General features: G+C 41.2%; 3 protein-coding genes across 3 annotated transcripts; 1 reads left to right on the forward strand and 2 right to left on the reverse strand.

The window, feature by feature from the left end:
• Positions 1-844: 844 nt before the first annotated feature.
• Positions 845-2,022, reverse strand: LOC121787779 (allene oxide cyclase, chloroplastic-like). The gene is made up of 3 exons (XM_042186620.1): positions 1,736-2,022; positions 1,526-1,647; positions 845-1,448 (listed from the first exon to the last, which is right to left on the reverse strand). Exons 1-3 carry the CDS (start codon positions 1,932-1,934, stop codon positions 1,047-1,049), a joined length of 723 nt encoding a protein of 240 aa, XP_042042554.1. The 5' UTR covers positions 1,935-2,022; the 3' UTR covers positions 845-1,046.
• A 10,508-nt stretch (positions 2,023-12,530) lies between these two features.
• LOC121787524 (protein rough sheath 2 homolog) lies at positions 12,531-13,744 on the forward strand. The gene has a single exon (XM_042186274.1). It carries the CDS (start codon positions 12,677-12,679, stop codon positions 13,583-13,585), a length of 909 nt encoding a protein of 302 aa, XP_042042208.1. The 5' UTR covers positions 12,531-12,676; the 3' UTR covers positions 13,586-13,744.
• A 4,213-nt stretch (positions 13,745-17,957) lies between these two features.
• Positions 17,958-19,225, reverse strand: LOC121788062 (geranylgeranyl pyrophosphate synthase, chloroplastic-like). The gene has a single exon (XM_042186922.1). The coding sequence runs from the start codon at positions 19,079-19,081 to the stop codon at positions 18,059-18,061; it is 1,023 nt and encodes a 340-aa protein (XP_042042856.1). The 5' UTR covers positions 19,082-19,225; the 3' UTR covers positions 17,958-18,058.
• Positions 19,226-19,754: the final 529 nt, after the last annotated feature.

The following is a 19,754-nucleotide window of genomic DNA, read 5'->3' on the forward strand; positions in this document are numbered from 1 at the left end:
ATGAAATAGGAGTATTTATAGAGTAAATAAATTTAAAAAAAATAAAAAAAATTACAAAACGGATAAAAATAAACGGTCATATTACCGTTGCAAAAATATTTTTTTTATTAAATTCGATTTTTTTTAAAAAAATGAATTATTGCGTCACCGTGACGAAGCCCACTTGCTGGGCAGCGAGTGGGCGTCACGCGTGCGCTGAGAGCCGGCCACGTCGCCTCGGCGCGTGGCGGAACGTGTCGTGCCGCTCGCCGATGCAACGACACCCGGAACGGCATAGGCACGGAACCGCGACGACACAGAGGCTGCAACGCGTGCCGCCGCGGAACCGTTCCTCCGGAACGGCATAGGCACCGCAACGGCACAGCGTTGCGGGTGCTCTTAGTATACTTCACTAGCTATTCATGTCAATAATGTGGCGTAAACTAGCTTCCGACCAGCTAACTTTTTTACAAATAGTATTAGAAAGTAGGTTTTTTTATTCACAAGTTGAATAACCTCGTGACTGTGTTAATAGGCGCTTTCAAAATTTAGGCCCAGCCCATATATGTAATGGGGCCAATTGTTCAACCCAAAAACTCAAATATATGAAGTTACGATGTGTCGTTACTTCGATATATGTCAAGCACAAATCTTTTAACAAAAATATCAAAACGCTTAAAATTACAGGTTGATTTATAATCTTCCAAGGGCTCTCGATTTAGTAAGAATTGGTTGCGAAAAATAGCGGCATTATACCACTTACATATCACTTACCACCTCTTTAATTAATGGCACTTTCATTCTTTTAATTGTCACCTTATTCAGTTTTTATATAACAAAACTCTTAATTAAACAAGGCAAGAAGTCACCAAAAAGGTATAATTAAACTAGATCATGACTTCAAATTGAATGGAGACAGTGATGAGTGGGTGTCACTCTCAAAAGAGAAAATGCATTGGCCACTAAAGTTGCATAATGATTATTAAAAATATAAAAAAGAAGCAACTAATTTAATCTTAAAAAAATATTACAACAACCACCGTCACCGGCGACGACAAAGGGGCAACTTAATTGGTGAAGTTAGGGAGCGTGGCGCCGGCTTCGCAACTCTTCGCGGCGGGAGTGGGCTCCACGTCGATCGCCGGCGGCACGGGCTGGCCGAGCAGCTCCGCCGGCAGGTCGGGGATGCCCTTGAGGTGGAAGGTGTAGTAGAGCTTGAAGGGGAAGATGATCTGGTGGAGCTTGACGTGGCCGTAGACGCCCTCGAAGACGCCGGAGCCGCCGGTGACGGCGAGCTCGGTGTCCTCGTAGGTGAGGTAGGGCCCCTGCACCGCGATGTGGCCGTAGTCTCCTAAATAGAAGCTGTAGATCGCCTCGTAGCGGTCGCCCTTCTTCTCTTCCTCGTGCTTGATCAGGATGCATATCCCCGCCGTTATCCCCGCCCGTTTCTTCAAATCGCCGGTGTAAACCTGCAAATCCCGATCCCTGATCGTGTCAATATCGTGAAATTGGAAATTTAATCAGGTTGATTTTGAGGAAATCGTACCTTGTTGCTGAAAGGCACGAGATCGCCGAGGGAATTGACGGTTTTCTGGCTCAATCGGAGGTAGGCAGGGCTGCCGCGATCGCGCTCGTTGATCTCGTAGACGTGGAGTTGTTGGACTTTGGCTGAATGATTAGAAACATAATTGTGATTAATGAAGAAATTAGCAACAAATTGAGGAATTGGAGATGAAAGCGTATGGATTGATCTTACTAGGTGTTGTGGAAGCTGGATCAGCGGCCTGGGCTGTGCCTGTGCATGAGAAGGATTTGGAGAGGGGTTTAGGGAGGAAGTGTTTCTTGTTGGATGGGGCGAAGGAGAAGAGTTTGTGGGCGGCGGCGGGCGGCGGAAGCCTGGCGGTGGAAGGGGAGGAGACGGCGGCTTTGAGAATGGTGGAGGAGGCGGCCGCCATGGCAAAATTGATAGTTGAAAGGAATGATTGATGTATGTATCTCTGTGAGTGGATTGAGTTGATGTGTTGTTGATGGAATGTTGAGAGTGTTTATATATAGAGATGATAGAAATATGGAAAACGAGTAGCAGCAAAAAGTAGGGGTGGGTTGGCTACGTGTTTTGTTGGACGGTGGTCACCGGTCACAACAAAACACCGTTAAACACTGTCGTTAAGTAGGAACTACTCCGTCCGTATCAATATTTCAATTTATTTGGGGGACGGTGGGCACTGGGCAACGTTTTTCTTAACCGTCGCAAATTGTAAGAAAAACATTTGTTGGTCGGTGTCGTCACTCCAACAATATTATTGCGTCATCACGTCCTCAAGTAAATGTTGTGTGTAAAAAAGTGTACTTCTACCAGTTCTTTAATATCAATCTTTATTTTCACTAATCACTAATCACTAATCAATAGATGTGAATTTGTTTACTTCAGTAATTGCTGGATTTGCGATGGCGTCGAAATTTGGTGTGATCCTAATTACAATTAATCTATAAATAGAGTTTACATTTGCAATACTTTGATCCTTAATGATGTTGCAGTTGTCATTTGAATGGAAGATGGCAATTTTGATTTTTGATTAGCCCAATGTTAAGATTTCATAGCAAATGTGGATACTAAACTAGTGAATTCATCTCCATGATTCGGCTGATTGTGGAAAAACAACTTACAATAGATAAGTTTTTTTAACTATATTTATAAGAGTAAAAGCCAAAATTGGTCCTGAAGATATGATTATTTTACCTTTTTTGTCATAAACTTTATCTTCTGGATTTTTTGGTCCTGCACATAAAATTTTATCATTTTAGTCCTCCGTCAATAGTTCCGTTAAAAACTTAACGGTCAACGGATTTAATCTGATTTTGACCAAATTAGACTTTTAATTCTGATTTTTAATTCACTAATTATTCCCTAATTATTTTAACGAATAATTCTGATTATTTTAACCGCCACGTAGCCGCTCCGGTGATTGGGGTCGTCGGAGACGTAATCAATCTCTTGCATCTCGTAATCGTCCAGCAAAGCAATGTTCCTGCCAGGCTTTATGCTCGACGACAGGAGCATCGACGACGAAGTCGCTTCATCTCCATCTTCATCCTCTTCTACCTCCTCTTCCTCCTCTTTGCTCTGCACGTAATACCTACTGTTGTGCAATCCATCTTCTATTTCTTCGACTTGTAGAGGTTTGCTCGATTTTCCCCGGCTACCAGCGGCGGCAGAGCTGCAATTTACACACCTATTCCTAGTGGACTGAAATTAAGGAAAATTTCTCCGTTGAAAAATTCCTAATTTTGTGGTGGAAGAGAGGGGAATGTTGTATTGTAGAGCTAATTCCTTCATTTTAAGCTTTCTTCAAGCTCACAGGCTATAAATCCGATACACATCTCCGTCGTATCTTACGCCTCCAATCGCCGTCGCTGGATTTTCAAGCGTGGGGAAAGCTTGCAAACTATTGACGACCCCAATCACAAGTAATCAGAATTATTTGTTAAAATAATTAGGGAATAATTAGTGAATTAAAAATTAGAATTAAAAGTCTAATTTGGTCAAAATCGGATTAAATCCGTTGACCGTTAAGTTTTTAACGGAACTATTGACGGAGGACCAAAATGATAAAATTTTCATATGTGCAGGACCAAAAAATCCAGAAGATAAAGTTTAGGACCAAAAAGGTAAAATGACCATATCTCCAGGACTAATTTTGGCATTTACTCTATTTATAAATGTTCATCGTGAAATATTTATTATGAATCCAGATTTGTTTCTTGTTCATAATTTCTATTGCGTTTCATTAGACGAGGACATAGATTCTTAACAAAATCGTAGGAATAATTTTATCATGTTTCCACTACCTCGTATTTTTTCCATGGATTTACTAATAAAAGCATAGAATAAAAAACATCATGCACAAAACAATTTAAGAGGGTAAAAATGTAGTCTATTAAATAATTTACTTTAACGCTGAAAATAAGGGTAAAAACTAAAAAGACCAACACAATTTAGGCATACTACTATCGATTATTTTCGTCAATAGGAGTACTACATTTATATGTGGACATGGTTTTGGTATGGACTGTGATGTGAGTCTGTGAACATGGGTACAAGGTTGACTAGCCGAATTCAGCTATGCTAAATTAAAACCGTATTCAAATTTGCGGGAATTATTGAGTCAAAATTTTGAATAGTCAATCCAATAATTCGAGTATTATTATGAGAAACGAGGTCGGAAATGCAGGACAAATTAATAGTACTACGGAGTAGTAATTATTGGTACTGAAAAAAACTAATGTAACATAAAAATGTAAACCGAGTACTTTTTTATTTCGTTCTTTTGTAATGAAACATTTTTTTTTCTAATCATTTAAGTCACTATCATTACCTCTGTTATTTATTTCAAATATCAGATCATATCAATATCCTCTTTTTCTGCTATCATATTAGTATTTCGATCAAAGTATGAATATTTAGGGATATAAGTACCTCCTTATTCTATGCTATATTTGGCCATTAATATATAAAATACACAAAGTAAGATGAAAAAGAAGGTAGTAAATTACATGATCACCACATATGAAAAGAAAACACAGCACCACACACTATGGGACAATAGAAGTAAGGTGAAAGTCGCATTTGTATATTTCAATAGTGAAATATTGGTTCTAGTTACTTTCTCGTCACCTTCTAACTTTGAGCAACTCATTATATATCTATCTTAGTAGAAAAAGAAATAGTGGCACTACCCCTTAACTCATGAACCAAGTCTCCAAATAAAGAGTCTTTCTCAACCTCCAAATTTGGTTAAAAAATACCACAAACGGCTAATAAACTTACACCCGAAAATAAGAGCATCTGCAACGGTGAGCACAAGCTCTCCGTCTGTCCTTGCCGTTGGCAAGGACACGCTTGTCCGCCGCTGCGCTCTTGCCGCTGGCACGGACGTGCTCTTAGCTAAGAGCACGTCCGTGCCAGCGAGCAGGGCTACGTGGCGTATTTCTATTGGTTGTTGGCATTTTTTTTCTTTTTTAAAAAAATAAAAAATAATACCAAAAATAAAAAAATTTGGATTCCAAAAAATATAGTCGTTTTATTACCGTTTTTTTGAAATTTTTTTTAAAAAATATAATCCCAAAACCATCTATAAATACACACATTCATCATCCATTTGGACGAAATTCGGTCACTTATGAATTTAATTATGTAATTTTTAATTTTTAGGATTTTAATTACGTACTTTTTAAATTTTAGGAATTTAATTATGTAATTTTTATATTTTAGGATTTTAATTATGTAATTTTTATTTTATTTGTAATTTGTAATATTATTCCGAATATTTTTAATGCATTTTAATTTTGTGGAAATGTTTTTATTCAAATTGAATAATAGAATGGTGGCGCCCTTGTGCTCGTCCTTGCGGAAGAGCACGGCTGTGGGTGTTGTGCTCTTGCCTAAGAGCAGGCAGAAAGAGTGGGGTCGGGCCCACAACCGTGCTCGTTGGCAAGAGCACGGTTGTGGATGCTCTAATACCCCCTTCGTCCCATGTCACTTGCACTTTTCATTAGGCCGTAAATTTGTGATTAATTTTTTATTATAATTAAATTAGAATTTGAAGTGTAACGAGATATCACTTAATAAAGAAGCTCTTAACTTAATCTAACATATAAATTAAATACATTAATTCTAACTCCAACTAGAAATAGTGTAAGTACTATGTGACTAGCCGAAATGGAATAGTACAAGTAACATGAGACAGATGAAGTATAATTTAATGTTCCTCTCGCTCTTTTTACAAAAGACAGCAAAAATCATATTCAATTATGAGTAATCTAAATCTAAAAGTATCTCTTTAAACCAATAACTTTAAAGTATTTGTGAATCTTAAATTGCAATCACCAAGTTTGAGAGGGAGGTGTAATAGTTTCCTCTAACTCTCGATGTTAGGCCTTTCCTCAAATGAATACAGAAGCGTAAACTTAGCCCATATAATATATTTGGGCCCAGTGACAAGTTACATACACTAAAAAAAATCTGATATGGGCTTAGAGTAATTGTCTGAATTTGCAACACTTAGTGGAAGCTAATTATTAATGGAAATTTAGAGCACCTAGCTATTTTTATAAGTTAGAGTAGGAATGTAAATGAATCAACAAATTTTAATTTTATGTACATATGTTTTTATATGTAATATGCTTTGCACAAGTAACGTATTTTTATGACATTACATAATAAATTTGACCGGTTTAAAAAAAATAAAATTACCAAAAGAACATAATAATTATGCATAATATGAAATTCTCAGTGTTTAAACGTAAGGTTTCACAAGTTCAATTAAAATCTACTATTGCAAATTAAAATTCATCTTCCACCACAAGTGACACTGGCAATTTATCACTGGATTACAAGGTAATTAAGTAATTTGTATATATGATTTAAAATTGGCTATTTAACTTTTATTCAATCCAAATTCGAATTAATGTTCGATTTGATTCAAATATTAATGCAGCAATTTTCAACTTCTTAATAATACTTCAATTTTAGAAACTTTGCGCAGCAATTAATGCAGTTATGGGCAAGGCGAGTGATGGTTCAATCTTCAACGATGCAGTTTCCTGAGTTGCCTTTGAAAGTATTTAATGCCATCGTCGTCGTTTCGATTAGTTGGAGTTGATGTCTACTCTCTTTTTGGATGAAACAGTAAAATCTGTCTAGTTTTCAATTTCATTCTCTGTTCATAACTTCACCTTTTTCCTCACAAAATCTCGCTTCAGCCAATTTTGTATATAGACTATTTTACCCTCAATAAATTTTTTTGAAAAATCATTATTCCTGGTGTAGGTCCATGTGAAAAAAAACAATACCATGAAGAAAGCTGAATTTACCTCACACTCCTAAGCAAACTGACTTGATACAAAACCTCAATTTACCTCAGGAACATATCACTGCCTGCTTGTATTTTATTATGCACTTGTCCATTGAAAAAATAAATTAAATTTTCACAATGTAGTGCCATTTTATAGGTCACAAATAGATTATTAAAGATGGTCATGTTAAATAAAAGTTACTACTGCTATCTTAATTCGCACTCTTCATTTATACAAAGCTGAACGTGTCTTAGACTAGTCCAATCATATCTCCATGGTATAAAATGGTCACTATGGACCATATGGAATAGAAATTCCTGGGCCACAATCACTTTCACTAGTTTAAGAATGGAGTAAATAAATGAACTATGTAAGTTTTTATTGAATCAATAATTCCATATCTTAGTAAGAGCATCCACAACAGTCAGTTCGTTGGAGTGCTGTCCCATCCCGCCGGGAGGGGATGGCGATGTGTTGCCATTATGGGTGTCACGTCCCAGAGGACCTCCCGCGCCGAGGGGCTGAGCCTTTATTTGTGGGACACGCGCCCGGACCACGTGGTGCTCCCTAGTCGCACGATGACGAACACCCGTCGCCTGTGAGTGAGCGCCGTTTTGACCTTATAGAATTTTGATTTTTTATTTATTGATTTTTTAATTTGAAAAATAGAAGTAAAATTTATAAAATTTTCTACTTCTCCAACTATCACTATCATTTTTCTCCTTTTTAATTTTGTTATTCTCCAATTATTTTCTCCAATTCACATTTACGTTATTCTCTCTTTTACTTTACCATCTCTCTACTTTAACTATTTATTATCATTTTTCTAAAACGAGTGCAGAAAATGAAATGTGACAAATTTTCAGGGACGGAGGGAGTACTATTCTCACTCATTTTTCTTTCTAAAATTTTTCATTTGTATTTTCAATTAACTATAATTTGAATTGTGTAATTTTTAATTTCTAAGATTTTAACTATATAATTTTTAGAAATTTAATTATATACTCCCTTCGTCCCACTTTAGGAGTCACGTTGCCTTTTCTGCACTCGTTTTATAAAAAGATGATAGTAATAAATAGTTAAAAATGGAAAAATAGTAAAGTGAGAGAGAGAATAATATAGAGAATATTTCTATGAATAGTAAAATGAATGGATAGTAAGGGATTAATGATTGTAAGAGTTTCTCTTAAATAAGGATATTATAAAAAGTGGTGCGGAACCCTTGAATAGTTGAATGGTGGGATGAATAAGGCCATCCACAATGGGGCGCCCTTTGGCGCGCCATGTCATCAGTTTTATCCTCCTATCCCCAACTGCAATGGGGCGCCCTAAGGCGCACCCTTATGTTTTACTATTGTTTTGTTAATTAATTTAAATGTTTTCAAATATATAATTCAAACTAATTAAAAAACAGAACGGGTAACTAAAAACCGGTGAAGATTGCATTAATTACACAAAAGTTACACAATTCAAGTTGGCTAATCTACGCAATTCCCAACTTCCGGCGCAGCTCGTCAATCAACCCCCGGAGATATTCGGCTTCGGCGGGGTCCGTACACTTCTTGAGGGCCTTGTGCATCTGCAACAACGTATTCGCCATCGAGGTGGATTAGGGGTATTTATACAAAAAATCAAAAACAAGTGCCATCGTCCGCGCCCATCGTCCGCCGAGCCCACAATGGGGCGCCCGATGGCTCAGACGATAGGCCATCATCCGCGCTTCTTCCGCAGACGATGCATCGGGCGTGGGCGTAGGGCGCGGACGATGGCGGACACCCACAATGGAGGCATCGTCCGCACCCGAGGACGATGGCCGCCATCGGGAGTGCCACCGGGCGCCTCATTGTGGGTGCCTAAGAAATAATGAGCCTATCGTCCGCGCTTCTTCCGCGGACGATACATCGGGAGTGGGCGTAGGGCGCGGACGATGGCGGACACCCACAATGGAGGCATCGTCCGCCCCCGAGGACGATGGCCGCCATCGGGCGTGCCACCGGGCGCCTCATTGTGGGTGCCTAAGAAATAATGATTGTGGACGATCAATCAAATATTAATTGAGTAAAATAGGCATGCTGCATGATTTATCTCTAACTATAGTATGTGGATTAATGCATACACCTATAGTAAAGAGCACTAAAATTTTGACCGTTACACGGGAAGGGGAAAAAAGGAGGGGACGTATGTAAGGGCACCCGCAACGCTGTGCCATTGCGGTTCCTATGCCGTTCCGGCGGAACGGTTCCGCGGTGGCACGCGTTGCAGGCTCCGTTCCGTCGCCATTCCATGCCCATGCCGTTCCTATGCCGTGTCGCGTTCCGTTCCGGAGGAAAACGGAACGAAACGTTCCGCCACGCGCCGAGGCGACGTGGCGGCCTCCCATTCGACGCGTGACGCAATAATTCATTTTTTTAAAAAAAAATTCGAATTAATACATTTTTTTTGCAACGGTAATGTGACCGTTTTTTTATATCCGTTTTGTATTTTTTATTTATTTATTTATTTACTCTATAAATACTCCTATTTCATACTCATTTCAATCACAAACACACATCTATTTCTCTCTATTTCCACCCCAATTTTCATCTCAAATCAACTCTGCTTTCCTTCTCCCAAATTTAATCAAACTAATGGATCCTTTTGAACAAATGCGTCAAATATTGCAACAATCACATGAAGAAGATCGACGACGGGAGGCCGAAGAAGCCGCGCCGCCCCAACGACGCTCCCGTACGTACATCCATCGTAACCGGGAGGAAGCCGCTGCAAGGTTAGTACGCGACTACTTCTGCGATAACCCGGTTTGGGGAGATACGTACTTCCGTCGCCGTTTCCGCATGGGGAAACCTTTATTTCTCCACATCGCGAATACTTTGGCAGCCCGGGAAGAGTTCTTCCAGGAAGGGTACGACGCGGTCGGCCGTCCCAGCCACACGACGCTGCAGAAATGTACTACAGCAATCCGCCAGCTTGCGACTGGACAAACGGCCGACATGTTCGACGAATACCTCCACATCGGAGACAGCACTGGGCGAATGTGCTTGCTCAAATTCTGCAAAGGCGTCCGGGCAGCCTTCACCGACGAATTTCTCCGTAGGCCAAGCACGACCGATTGTCAGTTCCTGCTCGACCTTCACGAAACAGTGCACGGATTCCCCGGGATGCTCGGCAGCGTCGATTGCATGCACTGGCAATGGAAGAATTGCCCGGTGGCGTGGAAGAGGTCCTACACGAGCGGCCACAAAGGCACCCACCCAACCGTTATACTTGAGGCCGTTGCCGACTACCGCCTTTGGATCTGGCACGCGTACTTTGGGGTCCCCGGGTCGAACAACGATGTAAACGTGCTCCACGAGTCCGACCTCTTGACCGAAGTTTTGGATGGTAAAGCGCCGGCCATTAACTTCGTCGCCAACAACCGGCTTTATAAAATAGGGTACTATCTCGCCGATGGCATCTACCTGAAGTGGCCTACCTTCGTGAAGACGTGCAGTGGGTCTGCGAACCCAAAGCAGGCTCTTTTTGCGCAGAAGCAGGAGGCTGCTCGCAAGGATGTGGAGAGGGCGTTCGGGGTTCTCCAAGCGCGCTTCAACATCATCAAAGCCCCGTCTCGTACGTGGTTCATGGAAAACATGGTCGACATCATGTATACGTGCATAATCTTGCACAACATGATTGTCCAAGACGAAGGACCTGAGGCGGGAAATTGGTTCGACGACGAATCCCCCGGAAGCTCAACCGCAAGTAGTCAGCCTCGAAGTGGAGCGCATCCGTCTATACAAGAACGGTTATCTATTCGTGCAAGGACACGCGACTCTAGTGCCCACACCCAACTCCAACAGGATCTAATTGAGCACATTTGGGCAAATTTTGGCGGATGAAATTATTAAAATTGTGTACTTTTATTTTTTTAGGATTTTAATTGTGTGCTTTTTATTTTTTTAGGATTTTAATTGTGTGCTTTTTATTTTTTTAATTTTAAGTTGTAATTTTTTTAATGTTGTGTGTTTTTTAATAAAGTGTGTTTGTTTTTTAATAAAGTGTGTTTTTTTAATTGAATTTAGTTGGAAATAAATAAAAATGAAATTGAATGAATAGTAATTTAAGGAACGGTTAAGGAACGGAGAGTTGCAGGTTCCGTTCCTTAGTTAAGAAATGAAGTAAAAAAGTACACTGAGGCCCTCAAATAGTGGTTTAAGGAACGGTATAGGAACAGCATTGTGGACGAACTGAGAAAAAGTAAAGTGATTTGATGAGGTGAGGAAAAGGGATGTTGACATTCCGATGCTATGATTTGTGAAAAGGGAAAAGGGGGTGGTAGTGGTAGGGCACTGATTACTACAAAATGTAATAGTCGTGTTTTCACTTTGGTGTGGGAAAAAAGAAAGATGGAGAAGCGCGCATGAGATTCCAAGTGAGATGGGCACGCATCACAGAGAGAGGCACTGTAGAGGGAGAGAGGTCCCCACCAACGGACCAGACACTGAGTGTTGGTGGAGAGTAGCCACAACAGATCCGAGAAACGCGGTGCTCCATGCGCCACTCCTCCCCCCTCTCCCACGCGCTTCCCTAACACCGTCGCTCTCACCCTCTCTTTTCTTTCCTATGAGTATTGTTTTTTTAAATAAGTTTCACAAATTCTTTAATATGATATGTTACGTGCCGCAATTATATGTGTACATATTTAATAGTATTACTTACTATTTTCGTCTCAAATAAATCATTTAAATTTGCTTATTTAATAGTAGTACTCTTTCCTTTTTTTATTATTTATATTCTTTTCATTTTAGTCACTTCTATTAAATTATGGCCGATAACTTTTGACATGATACAAGCATACACAAAATTATTAGATTTGAAACGATGGTTATTGAGTTTGGATTTTATTGAAATGGTCCGTTAAGAATCCAACAATTTTAAATAATCTTTTAATATTTATCTTAAATTTTCTAGTTAGGTTACAACACTGTATATTGACTCACTAAATATATTTTGTATTGGATTTCATTATTATGTTGTTGATCAAATTCTATATTTTTAACCATGTGCAATTTTTAAATTAAGTTTAGTAGTGTTAGCATATTCTAATCATGATATAGAGTTTCATTATGTAATAAGGTTGTGTTGTTATTCCTATGTTGGGTTCTTTCTTACTTCTTATTGTGTTGTGTCATGTCAAGACAAAAATTGTTCGTGTAGTTAACAGATTCATATCATGTGTTAGGCTATGTTCGAGTTTGAAAAAAGCATGCCGGATTCGGGTTTGAATTGCGATTTTCTTATTACACTTGATTTGAATTACCCTTGTTGAATTAGGTCGAAAATAGGTTATCTCGATATAGATTGAAACCCACATAATTAGATGCATCCCTATATTAAATACCATTCCACCCGTTCCTTGTTAATTGAGCCGTTTTTATTTTTATTTTGATAAGTTCAAAGATAATTGAATCAATTTTATTTTTATCGAAAAATAACACTCTCTCTTACTTTATTCATTATCCATTTAGCACACGATTATTAAATTTTAAAATGAGGGAATAATAATTGTTGAATATAAAAAAATAAGACTGTGAATGAGGGAATTATAATTAAAAAAGTAATGTAGTCAAAATAACTGAAAAAGGAGGGAAGAACAAAAAAGAATGGAACCCACAGGAAATCGCAAAAGATGTATAGTGAGTTCAGTAGTAGAGTAGACAGCTAAGGCATAGGTTGGCATTTTGTAGAGTAGTGTGGTGTGCTGTTTTTTCCAGCATCAGTCCAAACAAGCAGCTACTCCTCCTCCCTATATAACCCATTTTCTTAGACCCAAACCCACCTAACTAAAAGAAATGACTCCGCGATGAAGGAGCGTCAGCGGTGGCAGCCAGAAGAAGACGCCCTCCTCCGCGCCTACGTGAAGCAGTACGGCCCCCGCGAATGGAACCTCATCTCCCAGCGCCTCCCCTCCGCCCTCCACCGCGACCCTAAGTCCTGCCTCGAGCGCTGGAAGAATTACCTCAAGCCGGGCATCAAGAAGGGCTCCCTCACCCCCGACGAGCAGTCCCTCGTCATCTCCCTCCAGGCCAAGTACGGCAACAAGTGGAAGAAGATCGCCGCCGAGATCCCCGGCCGCACCGCCAAGCGCCTCGGCAAGTGGTGGGAGGTCTTCAAAGAGAAGCAGCTCAAGCACCACCACCACCACCACTCCTCCCCCTCCCACTCCGGCAATTACGACCACATTTTGGACACATTCGCCGAGAAATACGTCCAGCCCAATCCTCCCGCCGTGCTTCCGCCGTGGATGAACGCGTCGCCGCCGACATCTTCGCCGTCGGTGAGTCTGACGCTGTCTCCGTCGGAATCATCGGCGTTTCCGGTGGCGGAGATGGGGGTGCTGATCCGGGAGCTGGAGGAGGGGAGGGAGGTGTGGGCCCGGCAGAGGAAGGAGGCGGCGTGGAGGGTGAGGCGGCTGGAGCAGCAGCTGGAGGCGGAGAAGGCGAGGCGGGGGAGGGAGAAGGCGGAGGAGGTGGAGGCGCAGATAAGGAGGCTGAGGGAGGAGGAGGCGGCGTACGTTAGCAGGATGGAAGGGGAGTACAGGGAGCGGTTGGGGGCGGTGCAGAGGGAGGAAGAGGCCGAAGAGGCAAAGTTAATGGAGGCTTGGCGCAGGGTTCACGTGCGGCTCGAGAAGCTCTTGCCGCAGATTGGGTCCCACCGCCCATCACTGCTTTCCTCTCCCAATAATGGACTTCAACCTTTTACCCATATATAGCTTCTTATTTTCTCTCTCTACAAACTTTCTCATCCTCATCCAATATGCTCAGATTAATGATCTGAATCACTGAAAATCGTCATACATGGGAGTATATATTGTCTCTCTCTTACTATTATTACTAACAATAATGAAGATATCAGCAGTTTGAATTTTTTACTCTCTTGCATAAGGAGTAGTAGACTCTGTAGATCATACCATAATCAAAGCACTACCAAAATACTCCGTATAATTTTATCTTCGTCTTAGGAAACAGAGACACGGTTTGGTTTGTGATGAATGATTTTTTGTATTTTTGAAATACCACTCACTACTCAATTGAGAATTGATAGTTACTGTAACGTTGTACGCCGTATTTAATCTGTGTCGATTTCAAGTTAAAATGATCAGGCGAGATAAAATTAATCCACTGTATCGATGTTGAAGAGTGGGTGTGTATGTGTGTATAATAATTATCCGTATCTGAAAATTAACACGAAGTCGTTGTAGTATAGTGGTAAGTATTACTGCCTGTCACCCGGATACGATCCCCGGCAACGGAGTTCCCTTTTTTTATTTTTTTAATATTTTTATTTATTCGAGAATGAAGCATTGGACTTGGGCCTATAAATTAAGGTCTCTTTTGCTATTTAATTTCAGACGGCTGCTATTTTATTTTATTTTCTGAATGAAAGGAAGGAAGAATAATGCGTGTGTCATAGTCATAGGACTGATAGCGAGTCGATGAATATAACAGAGCTATTTATATCTTAAACAGCATACAATAGGCGACTAATTGTAGACTGAATCCAGCCGCCGTCTACCTTGAAAAAAGCCTTGTTCATTTTCTATTTCTCTGTTTTCGACACCACACCCATTCACACAGAATATATTTTGCAATCCCTTGTTTTTTTCTTTAATTTTGATTACTCCTACTTTGTAAAGTGAAGTATTAATAGACATTGAGTTTTAGAAAATGTTCATGGGCATTCAGTTTTGGTGAGGGTCACGTGTTCATATTAATATAGGGAAGCCTCTGCCGCTGTAAATTTGGTAGGATATTCAAATTCTAATCATTGAGAAAGTGACACGTATAATTATAACGGTCGTTATTAAAGTTTTGATTTTCGGGACATGCATATATATTTCAAGTGCGTTATAAGGAGTACCACAAGGTAATGTACAAAATTTTCCTAGGAATATAATAGTCTCATCCCTTATTGTATATACTTACTATTGAGCTGTGGTGTGTTTATTTTACTATTGGGCCTTATTACTGGACAAAAATTGTATAGATAATTTGAGAGTCAGAGCCCATTTTTAAATTCAAAGTAAACATGTAAGAACATCTTAATTAAAATCAGATAAATATGTGTTATTTAAATATCAAACAAAAGAGGATGTGAATCGGTTTTACTACATGACTGACGACAATAATATAAATACTGTATTGTTTAGCCACGGAAGAACCCACCATTGTGCCAATAGGATTTAACATCACTTTCGTGGATGTCTTCATCATTCTTTCTTTACAAGTCCTCTCCTATTCTTCATGGATGCCCATAGTATTCGTTACTCCCTCCGTCCATGATTAAATGTCCCTTATTTGACCAACTCGAATTTTAAAAAATTATTTGACTTTATGAAGTAAAGTGGGTAGAAAAGTTAGTGGAATGTGGGTATTAATTTTATAATGAAATGTTAGTGGAATGAGTTAGTGGAACGTAGGGTCCACTTACCAAATATAGTAAAAGTGAAATGAGACATTTATTGACGGACGGACGAAAAAAGAAGAATGAGACATTTAATGGCGGACGGAGGGAGTAGTTTATAAGATATGTTCAGTTGGGACGTTGCACTACTCTTTTTAAAACTGTCCGATTTTTAAATTGACGCGTTTTATCTTTACTCATGTGCTTTAAGGGTGTCCACAATAAGGCGGACACTCAATAGCCCCGCCCCAATTTTTGTCCATAGCCCCAAAATTTTGTTTCCGCCCACTATGGTGGACACTTCCAATAGCCCTCAAATTTTATAATCAATTTTTTTATTTTAAAATGTTTTTAGTTTCAATCAGGTATAATTAAAATTATTGCAATGTAAACAATTAAAAAACGAGGTAATTGGGGACGAATATTCGTTGTATTGCAAAAGGGTAAAAATATACAACGAAAATTAAAAAAAATACAACTAAAAATTCACACGGCGCTGCCACCTCCCCTACGTGCCCACACTTCTTCAATCAAATCGGCCTGGAGTGTGGTATGTGATGTCGTCCTGCGCATATCAACGAAACGTTGGATCAAATATTCATTGCTCCGTGGTACGCCCATCTGGATCGGCGCGGAGGCAACACCGTGACTTGTACTTGCGCCCTCTTCCGGTGCCCAGCGCTCTGCCGCAAATCCTTCATCTTCTATTATCATATTATGCAATATGATACATGCTTACATAATATTCACGACATCATCTTCGTGCCAAACTCGTGCCGGACACCGTATAATAGCCCACCGCGATTGGAGGACACCAAAAGCCCCGCTCAACATCCTTCCTAGCACCCTCTTGTTTGCGCGCAAAATATTGTTTTTTCGGTCCAACCGGTTGGCGGACAGTCTTGACGAATACGGGCCACCGCGGATATATCCCATCTGCCAAATAGTAGCCCCTACTGTACTGCGTGCCGTTGGCTACAAAGCTGATTTCTGGACCCTCCCCCCGACACTCATCGTTGAAGAGCGGTGATTACTGAAGAACATTGATGTCGTTGTTCGAACCTGCCACACCGAAATACGCATGCCAGATCCGCAAACGGTAGTCTGCAACGGCTTCTAGAATCATCGTTGGATGTTTGCTTTTGAATCCAGTTGTGAACTGGCCTTTCCATGCCACGGGGCAGTTCCTCCAATCCCAATGCATGCAATCGATGCTTCCCAACATTCCTGGGAAGCCGTGGATCGAACCGTGCATATCCAGCAGGCTCTGACACTCATCAGGGGTGGGCTTACGTAGAAACTCCCCACTAAATATTTCTCGGATCCCCTTACAAAACTGCCCAAGCACTTGGAGGCCAGTCGTCTCACCCATCTGTAGGTATTCATCGAACATATCGGCTGGTCCGGCGTAGGCAAGCTGCCGAAGTGAAGCGGTGCACTTCTGTTGCGTAGACAGCCCGATCTGGCCCGCGGCATCACGCCGGAGGGTGAAGCACCGGTAATGCTCCGCCAAATTCGTCGCTATATAGTTGAAAAGCCGTAGCGACATCCTGAATCTCCGACGGAATATCTCGGGTGGATAACGGGGGTTATCCACAAAGTAATCAGCCATTAGACGCTGGTGCGCACCGACGTGGTCTCGTGGGATGGTCCGCCGATGCGTAATCACACGAGGGATCGCAGCCTCCGCCTCCTCCGCCAAGCGCGCCGCATCTTCTTGGGCGGCCTGGTGTTGCACCTGTTGAATCAGAGCATTCCAACTGTCTCTCCACAAATTGTCCATTTTTTACCACAAATTCTAGTGAGAGAAATTTTGTGTGATGAAGAGTTGGAATGGTGTGAAAATAATGAATGGAATGGGGTGTATTTATAGGTGAATTAAATTGAATTAAAAAAAACGCCGCCTATAGCAGCGCCGGGCATCCATCTACTATAGGCGCCCGCGCTATCCGCCGCGTCCGCACCCGACTCGCCGCGTCCTCGCCCTGGAGTCGGCGATCGCCCGTCCGCCGCCTACCGCCCCCATCTCCTCGTCCGCCCAGGGGGCGAACAACTCTCGCACTATGGATAGCCCCGAGGCGCGGCTATAGCCGAGCCTAACCATTGTGGACACTCTAATGTTAGGATCTTTCACAAGATGAACACACTACAATATTGAGTCCTTCCAATGTTCTTTGATTCATTCACCAGTTATTCGTTGGTCATGTTGGGGCTGACGAAAAAATGTATAAAAATAAATTTGATCATATTCAAGTATTTTGAGATTAAAAGTATAATAGTATGTTTGAAATTTAATATAAGAGGTGTAGGTTCATAGATGAGCAAAAGTGGCATTAGCTAAGAAGTAGTGAGACGGCTTACAGCAACCTAAAAAAACATTAGGCTGTGTTTACCTAATATTGCATCGGAAAACAGTCCCAAAACGGGTACCAATATAACATAAACACTACTACTTTCCTTTCCTAGGCCACATTTAAACAATGTCTCCCCTAATCTTCCCACCAAAAACCTACCATTACCTTATCCATTCAAGCCTAAATATGAATATGGAATTGAAGGCTTGATTCCAATTCTACATATCCAATTCCATAATGCCTGATTTAGAAGACGGGTTTCCCCCAATTGGTTCCATTGCAATCCACAAGCAAGGGTTACTATGTCACTCTTGGCACGAACAAAAATAACCCAACATGATTTTTATTTACTTTTGAAAAACTGATAGAAATAGCAAGACAAATAATTAAATGATTTTGGATTGTTGATGAAATGTTGAGTTACAACATCAATTGTCCCTATAAGCAATATAATTGGCAAGTGCAATCAATGGAGCCGCCTTGTGTGGATGAAACTGAGAGAGCTGCTCCTGCGCCTCCCGATTCAACTCCTCCGCCAATTCCCTCGATTTCTCGATGCCTATAAGCTTCGGGTATGTCGTCTTATCCGCCACCAAATCCTTCCCCGCCGTCTTCCCCAACTCCGCCGACGATTTCGTCACATCCAGAATATCATCCACCACCTGAAACAGCAGCCCAATACACTTGGCAAACTTCCTCAGCTTCCCCACCTCCTCCTCATCCCCTCCCCCCAAAATCGCCCCCAAAACCACCGATCCCTCCAGCAGCGCCGCCGTCTTGTGGTGGTGGATGAACTCCAGATGGTCCAGCCCCACCTCTGTCATCCCCTCGGAGCAGATATCCACCACCTGCCCCGCCACCAGCCCCTCCGCCCCGATCGCCCTCGCCAGCTCCCCTAAAACCCTCACCACGCTCTCTGGCGACGCGCCCGGCGTCCTCAGGGCCACGTGCTCGAAGGCGAACGAGAGGAGCGCGTCGCCGGCGAGGACGGCGGTCTCCTCGCCGAAGACGCGGTGGTTGGTGGGCTTGCCGCGGCGGAGGGCGTCGTTGTCCATGCAGGGGAGGTCGTCGTGCATCAGGGACATGGTGTGGATCATCTCCACCGCGCAGGCCGCCGGGAGGGCGGTGGGCTCGTCGCCGCCCACCAGCTCGCACGCGGCAATGCAGAGCATGGGGCGCACGCGCTTCCCGCCGGCGAGGAGGGAGTAGCGCATGGACTCGTGGATCTTGATAGGCTCCTTCATCTCCACCGCCGCGGCCAGAGCTCGGTTCACGGAATCCGCCTTCTCGAGGGTGTATCGCTTGAAATCGAACGGCGGGGAAATCGGATTTCGGTCTTGTTTGGTCAAAATTGATGAAATCGGATGACCGGATCTTGATTGCCGTTGCCGGCCGGAGTGAACATGTTTAAGAGATATTAATGTGGAGAGAGGATTAATAAGAAGGCTCATTTTTATGTAACACAAATATACGCAAACATGCGATTATATATAGTATAGAGTGTACTACTATAATAATGCATTGGTTTGGGTATTAATTAAAGTGACGGTAGACCAAATTTTTGGACCAACGACGACAGCTTCTTCCATTTCCATTTTGTTTGGGTTTCAATTAAAGTGACGACAGATCTCAAGTGTATAACATGTGGGTGTATAGTTTAATTGATGAACAGTTTATTGATTATGATATTTCTATTTTTTATAAGAGACTGTTTAAGTGTGTAACACGTGGTGTATTGATACAATAATTCAGTTTTGTATATAAGACACTGTTCAAGCTTATAACATGTGGTTATTATTATTATTATTATTATTATTATTATTATTTCCTTGGTATGAAAATAAATGTCTCAAATTTAACTAGTTTGGATTTTTAAAAATTGTTGTCTATTATAAAAAAAAGTGAATAAAAAAAGTTAGTGGAATATGAATTTATAATTTTACTAAAATAAGAAATTTAATGATGAATGAGCGAAAAATAAAATGATGAGCAGTTAAGAGTATAGTTAAGTGCAGTGTTTTAGTCATCTCATTGTAATTTGAATGCTAGTTTTTGTGTATTAAAAATATGTATTTCTTACAATAATAACCTAGAAATAGTTAAAATACTATAGTGTACATATAA

The sequence above is a fragment of the Salvia splendens genome, chromosome 22 (assembly GCF_004379255.2).
Source record: "Salvia splendens isolate huo1 chromosome 22, SspV2, whole genome shotgun sequence".
In the NCBI taxonomy this organism is placed as follows: Eukaryota; Viridiplantae; Streptophyta; class Magnoliopsida; order Lamiales; family Lamiaceae; genus Salvia; species Salvia splendens.

Bases quoted from the DNA above. Each gene is read 5' to 3' on its own strand.
- LOC121787779 (XM_042186620.1), bottom strand. From the start codon at position 1,934: ATGGCGGCCGCCTCCTCCACCATTCTCAAAGCCGCCGTCTCCTCCCCT. The intron at 1,648-1,735 runs GTAAGATCAATC...CTAATCATTCAG, and splicing joins TCCAGCTTCCACAACACCTA to CCAAAGTCCAACAACTCCAC. The intron at 1,449-1,525 runs GTACGATTTCCT...CGGGATTTGCAG, and splicing joins TCGTGCCTTTCAGCAACAAG to GTTTACACCGGCGATTTGAA.
- LOC121787524 (XM_042186274.1), top strand. From the start codon at position 12,677: ATGAAGGAGCGTCAGCGGTGGCAGCCAGAAGAAGACGCCCTCCTCCGC.
- LOC121788062 (XM_042186922.1), bottom strand. From the start codon at position 19,081: ATGAGCCTTCTTATTAATCCTCTCTCCACATTAATATCTCTTAAACAT.